This window comes from Arachis ipaensis, chromosome B01, assembly GCF_000816755.2.
Source record: "Arachis ipaensis cultivar K30076 chromosome B01, Araip1.1, whole genome shotgun sequence".
NCBI lineage: Eukaryota > Viridiplantae > Streptophyta > Magnoliopsida > Fabales > Fabaceae > Arachis > Arachis ipaensis.
Genome location: NC_029785.2, coordinates 18,241,395 through 18,248,831, shown reverse-complemented (window position 1 = coordinate 18,248,831; position 7,437 = coordinate 18,241,395). Strand labels below are relative to the sequence as shown.

Sequence of the window (7,437 nt, the reverse complement as noted above, 5' to 3'; positions counted from 1 at the left end):
GCTGCCAACTCGCCGTTAGGTAGGAAGGGGTAGAAATTTGGGACCACCTCAATAAGCGGGCGGGATGAACTATTTTGCCGAAGGACGGACTTTTGGTAGAGTAGACTAGGGAGGGACGGACCAGCCCACTTGTCACCCCTAATTAGTGGGAATATATGTTTTTGACTAAAATTATAACAACAATCAAATCTCAATTTCTAAAAATAATTAATAAAAAAATTCCAATTAGTATTAAATTTATGTTAAAATAATCAAGTAAAAAAAATAAAATTTAATTATTTTGTTAGTCCCTATAATTTTGTTAGTTCTTATATTGACAATACGCCTCCTTGTATTGTATGTCAAATATAAGGGGCATATTGTCATGCTTCCATAATTTTAAAATATACCATAAAACTCAATGATTGAGTATTACACCAACATTTTTTAATATACAAAAAAATAAAGCGCTGAAAAATTATATTAGCTTATACTTTTTCTTTAGAAATATATTTTTGGATAGTCAACCAAAATTTTATAATTGTTTTTATATAAATTTTTTTTTTTTTTACTTTTGAACAATGCATTTAGGGTTAGATTTTAATGGTGGATGGATGAATGATGTTGATGATAGTGACAGTGATAGTAATAGTGATGGGAGATGAGTTGGAAGTTGGAGGATGAAATTAAATTAAGATTGAAATCAAAGTAAAAAAATTTAACTAATTTTTTATTATAAAAAATTTAACAAAAAATTAAAAACTTATTCTATTTATTCTATCTATTACTACCCCTAAATATGTTATAAAATATTATCTATATTTGAGTAGATGTTTTTAACATCTTCATTTAAACAAAATATATTCTCAAATTTTTCATCATCCTCAAATATCTTTTCGGATCTTTCAAAATTTACTTACGGATTAAGGATAAGTAGAATTAGAGTTGACATATTTTAATCTTGCAAGTAGGATAAAATTAGGATTAAGTTCAAACCTTATTCTATCTATTACTACCCCTAAATATGTTATAAAATATTATCTATATTTGAGTAGATGTTTTTAACATCTTCATTTAAACAAAATATATTCTCAAATTTTTCATCATCCTCAAATATCTTTTCGGATTACCATCTTCTTTCAAAATAAAGTTGGATTTTCTATACCGTGAATTGATTTTTTTTTTAATGATTTTTTTGGAGAAATAATCTACTTATTTTAGTGGCTTGCTTTTCGTGATGACGGAAAATATAATGCGGATGATTTTGCAAATTTTACAAGTGAGAGTTCCTAAATCGCTTTAAACAAAAAGCACATTTTTGTTATAAAGCTGCTCCAAGATACTATGAGAGGTCTAGCTTAAATGCATGACAATAACATATTGTATCAAAATCTAGGACCATTTTCTATGATGCTCAAATAAACAAATAAACAATGGCAACACTTTACTATTATTCATAGTTTTTATTTAGGCTCAAGAATTTTGTTATGGAGTAAAGGGTGGTGTTTTAGTTAGAAATGGGTGCAAGGAGTGTATTTAAACTTTGGTGGACGTGTCAGATGAGAGGTCTAACACACAGAGGACGTGTTACATACATCACACAAGGGACGTGGAGGACACGTGGCGAGGACTGGTTGGTTGAAGCTGGCAGCACGTGGGGGGCGTGCTGAGAAAGCACACAGGGGGCGTGCTGACATGGCGAGGCCTGGTTGGTTGAACTAGGCAGCACGTGGGGGCGTGCTGAGTCAGCACGCAAGAGCATGCTGATACGTAGCGACGCCTAGTTGGTTGAAGCTAGCAGCACGTGGGGGGCGTGTTGAATGCTCACCTCTATATAAGGCAAAACTCGGTACCATTTTCATTCTGAAGAAGAGTGTACTTTGAGTGGTCTTTGAGTGTTGGTAGTGTAATGGAGGGTACTGTAAATTTGGTAGTGTATCGCAACAGTGAGATAATACGGAATACTCATGAGGGAGTGAGGTTTGTGTGCCAGAATCCGTTTTCGTTTGTGGTTCCATGCACCATGACGTTAATGGAGCTTCAGAACGGTCTTTGTCAAAATATGGAGAACGGTATGTTAACGAGAGTGAGCAGAATTCTGTACCAAAATTCTGTTGTAGTTTTTGGTGGTCTAATACAGTTTGATATCATGTCGATCACTGATGAAACGAGTATGCAGAATATGTTCCAAATTCACCGGCAAAATCAGATGCGACAGCCACAAATTGAACTGTATGTTGAGTTTGAAAACATAAAGGCAGAAGAGATTCAAAATGATTTAGATATAGAGGATGATAGAGCTGCAGTGTGCGAAGGAATGAATAGTGACAGCGAAGAGGACTTCGAAGCCACTTATGAAGCCGGCGACGACCCACCCGGAGCTGCCGACCCACCTGAGTCATACAGGTAACCTCGAACTGAGTCATCCACACCCGGAGTTGTCAACCCACCTGCCTCTGCCGGAGCAAATGCACCGGGGTTGTACTCGTCAACAACCACGAACGCCCGCTGCGGCTGGATGATCCAAATTTTAAAAAATTTAAATACATAAAAAATAAAATGTGTCAACTTACATAAATTGGATGATCCAAATAATTGATAGTATGTTCTTCGGGTGCCGTATAATTACGTACCATTTTTTAATCACTACAAACTAATAATTTTATTTTCAAAATTTTTTTTCTTCTAAACCACCACTTACACTATACACTACTATCACTACTGCTACCAATACTCTCTTCACTACTGCGCCGTATAATTTTTTTCTTCTTTCAAGCTACACGCTCCTCCTCATACACTATTTTTTTTTCTCTCTCGATTCCTTGCTTCAGCACTCTCCTTGTGTGCTTCAATGGAAGGAAAGAAGATTGAATTTATAAAGGGTTGAAGGCTGCTCACTGGTTACCGGAGTGAGGGGCTGTTTCCTGCATGCAGACAGGATTGCAACACGCCCCCTCCCATGCTGCTGCTGTAACATTGGAACTCAGCAAAAATCTGCACCGCTTTACGGGTTCCACAGCACCACGCCCCTGGCGTGTTGGTAGTGGACTGCCATCCGTCCCTGCTCGCCACATCACCACGCCCCCTGCGTATTGACGGGGTGCTGACACATCACTGACGAACTCAGACATCACGTCCCCGGCGTGTTGAATCTAACACCACACTTCGACAAAATACCTCCTTCACCAATATTCAGCCAATACACAAAAAAGAGTTCCATAAGAAAAATAATTTCTGTTTTATTTCGCCATATATTTTTTTCTTTACTCTACCTCTAATGAATTTGCAACATGGTATTTGATTCCAAGACTTTGAGATCTGGCATTTTCTGTTAATGTCAGGTAAGGTAATTATTTTCTTATCCCTTTCCTTGTGGATTAACATATCGATGACGCATTGATAAATTATTAATACTTCATTTACATATGCCAAACAATTATATGTATTTTTCTTTTTTTTTAATCATAATTCTGAAAATAAGATCGAATCAGTCGATTTATTGGATTAACCGAAAATTGGTTCTCTGACTAATTCAGTTGAGGTCAGAAATTATCTGACAAAAAATCGATAAACAAACTGGCCGAACTGGTTATTAACTGATGAATTGTTAGAACAGGTTCAATTTTAGAGAGTTTTTGTTTCAGACCCAGACGCTTCAGAATGACGTCTTTTTTAATTTTTTATTTAAAAAAAAAAGATTCAGAGATCAAAAACCCTTACCACCCATTTCTCTCTTTGAAAATTGAAAAAAATGTAACCCTAAACCCTTCGATACCCAGCATCCCAGCCACCATCCCACTCCACTAACTCATGAGCTCAAACTCATCGTCAAATCATTCTCCTCAAGTGGAGGGTGCTGTCGCCGCCAAGTGGATGTGTTTGTGATGGATACTTTGCTATTTCATGGATCGGGTTATGTGGATGGGGTTTTAGTTTTTAGTTTAGGTATCTTGGATAGTTTGATGCTGATATGGTCGGTTTGGTTAGATGGTGATTGAAAAGTTGTGATAGTTTGTATCCGGGGTGTGTGGATATTTTGGATGATGAGATTCACTAACTGATCATTTAAAAAATAATTCTAGTAAATTAACTAGTGTTGATTTTCTTATATATATGTTGGGCACCTTCATCCATCGTTCTTCTTGAGTTTGGGTTTGTATTCTCCTTTAATTCTTCCGCTTTCCACCCTATTTGCTCAACTTTTAATTCCTTGCTCCGTTTGATTTTAGGATGTTGTTGATTAGTTGAAGCCTCTAGATAATTACTGCAATTTTTGTATTCATGGCCAATGTATCTGCAGAATGTGCAGTAAGTTCCTAGACGTTCATATCTAAGTTGAATCACAAAGGTTGGGTTGTTGGGCCTGAAACTTTGATTGATTGTTTAAGGGATTTGGTTATGTCGAGTTCAATTATGGCTTCATGATTCGTCCATCTTTTCCTCTCATATTGAAAGTTGTCACCTCCAAAACTTCACCAACCCTTTTTACTATCTTGGTTGTAGCCTCAGTAGTTTTGCAATTCTCAAGCATTCCCAAAAGTTGCGCTCATGTAGAAATTCTTGTGAAATCCTCTTCTTCTATCCTTGTTCCTTCCTTCCACCTCCTTAGATGAATCACATATTGCTTAGAAAGTCATGGAGATCCCCTTTTTATTCGGATCACGTTAGCCTCTCGATTAAAAAAAATTGGTATATATTATCTCTATGCATTTTGATTCGCATTTCTTCTGGTTGATTCTAGATCGCATTGAAGGCTACCTCCATGGTTCCACTGCCAAATTCTCTATCCGCCATCAATCTCTGTATCAAGCTTCTATTACAATTTTTTATATCTTTTCTTATATCTTCCTTCTATAAAAAAATTTCTTCTTCGTCTTCTCCACTAGGTGGATCAGGGTCATAGTTTAGTAAGGTTCTCCTCATCACTATGCCTGCAGTTGCTCAATAGAACAATAAAATTTTTAAATCACACTCGTATTTAGAAACAGGATTCCGTAAGATTTTGACCAAACCCTAATAGAGCACAAAAGTTCTAATATTGACAAAAGATTATTATTTAGTAATATGTAAATAGCATTCTAAATTTCTTTTTCTTTTATATTTTAAATTTCTAAGCATACAAATTGTTTCACACTTAGAACACGTGAACGACCAAAGTTTGGCACACGGAATAATAAGTACATACATTTTTTATTTCTTTTTTTCATAGAAAAATTAGCAAGTATAGTGCATGCATACAAAGGTATAGGTCTCATTATTTTTGCTTATCCATTGAATATTATAATTCTTAAGAATTATTCTCCACGTACAAGCGTTTTTCCATACAAGTCATACAAGTCATTTATATTCACGCGCTTTCACGTTTTTCTCTGGGCCTCTTCTTCTTCTTCGTAATTTTTCTTTCTCGTTATCATCGTCATCAACACCACCTCTTCCTCCTTCTTTTTTCATTGAAATTTCTTCACCTCTTTTCTTTTTCTCTTTCCCCTTCATCATCAGTTATCTCGTTGTTGAAGATAATAAATAATTTACGTTCAAATTGTCAATTGAACTAGAACGAAATTGATTATTGTTTTGAATCTAATCAAGTGGCTAAAGTGTGGTTCAATTTAGGAAAAAAAATACAGTGTTAGAGGAAATATTTTTCTGCAGCAAATTTGGGTGTAGCACGAAGATATTTGGGTGTAATACGAAAATATTTGGGTGTATTTTAAGAATTTTTGAGTGTATTTTTATTCTGATAAGTTCTGCATAACTCAAAACTCTTCCTCTTCCTCCTTCTCATCTTCTACTATTTCTTATTTTTTTTATCATCATCACGATCTTCTTCTTTTTTTTCTTATTCATCTTTTCCTTTTTATTTTATCTTCTCAAGTTTCTTCTTGTTTTACTCTTTTAACAAGAATAAAAATAAAAAAATCAAACAAAGAAGAAGAAGAAATACATAATGCTGCAAAATTACTTGGAAGAGGATGAACTTACATTCATTTAACTAAAAGAAAGAAAGAAATAAGGAAAAAAAGAAGAAAAAAATGCAGCATTAGAGAAAATATTTTTCTGTATTTGCAGCAAATTTGGGTGTAGTACGAAGATATTTGGGTGTAACACGAAGATATTTGGGTGTATTTTAAGAATTTTTTGGTGTATTTTTATTCTGATAAGTTTTGCATAATTAAAAACTCTTTCTCTTCCTCCTCTTCATCTTCTACTGCTTCTTCTTCTTCATCTTCTTATTTCGTTTTCTTATAATTCTTCTTGGGAGAAAAAATCAAACAAAGAAAAAAATTCATAATATTGCAAAATCAATAGAAAGAGGAGGAGGAAAAAAATACAGTAACAACAACAATAATAAAAAACAACGATGAAGATGAAACACACGAAGAAAAAGGAAGAGAAACACAAAGAAGGAGAAAAAGAAGAAGGAAGAGGAGGAGGAGAAGGAGGAACGTGAAGAAGAAGAAGTGTCTTCCATAATGGTGAGTGAAAGCGCGCTTTGGAAACAGTTGAGTGACGTGCATGTTATCACGCTCCAATGGGTGAATGTAGTTTTTGTTAGATTTGGTCCAACTTGTAAGACTTATAAACTAAAAAAATTTGTATGTGTAGTATAACTCAATTCTTAATTACCTAACAAATCTTTCTATCTTTTTTGCGACTATTGTCTTATATGAAAAGGCCTAAAAGGTAAATAATTAATTAATGTAGAAATGGGCATACATTGTATATAGTTCTTCTTTTTAAGATAGGCCAAAAAGATTTGATGCTTCAAAGTACTAATAGAATTTATCATATAAATTACTTATAACATACTGAATTTTTTTGTGTTTTAGCACATTATAATTTAAATAATATATATATGCTCATATACATTCAGATGTTAACATTTATTTATCTTGACATTACTGATATTTTTTTATATATATATTTTACATGAATATACATAAAAATGATATCAAAGAGTGAGAGAGTAAGTGTGAACTGAAAGTCTCAAAAAATTATGGTATGACATATTAATTGAAGTGGATAACAAATGTGAACTAAGAGCTCAGAAAAGTTATGGTATAACATTTTTATTGAAGCTGGTAAGAAGAGGCTTTATTTGCAAGAAATAAGTGTAATTTGTAAACTAACGAGATTCATCCGTTTGTCACCTATTTGAATCTAATTATACTCTATTTCATGTAATAGCCAACAACAAAAGCAGCAAAATTCATGTTGGGAGGCACAATTTATTAGTATTGCAAAGTATTTGATTGTCAAATTATTGGTGTTTTTCAATGGAAGAAAATATCAATATCAAATTGACCTTTTATAAAATTAATTTTATAAATTTTATTTTGATTAAAAATGAATTAAATGTGATTTATATTTAGTAATTTTTATGCAAAATAAATTATAATAAAATAAATATTATTTAAATTATATTATTTAAATTTATATTTAGACAAAAATTATTAA

General features: G+C 33.4%; 1 protein-coding gene across 1 annotated transcript in view; it reads right to left on the bottom strand.

Moving 5' to 3' along the window:
* Nucleotides 1–1,676, bottom strand: part of LOC107647637 — an 8,146-nt gene extending 6,470 nt beyond the window's left edge. The window contains exon 1 of the mRNA XM_021108320.1: nt 1,575–1,676. Within this exon, the coding sequence (XP_020963979.1) occupies nt 1,575–1,676 (102 nt within the window). The remainder of the gene's footprint in view (nt 1–1,574) is intronic.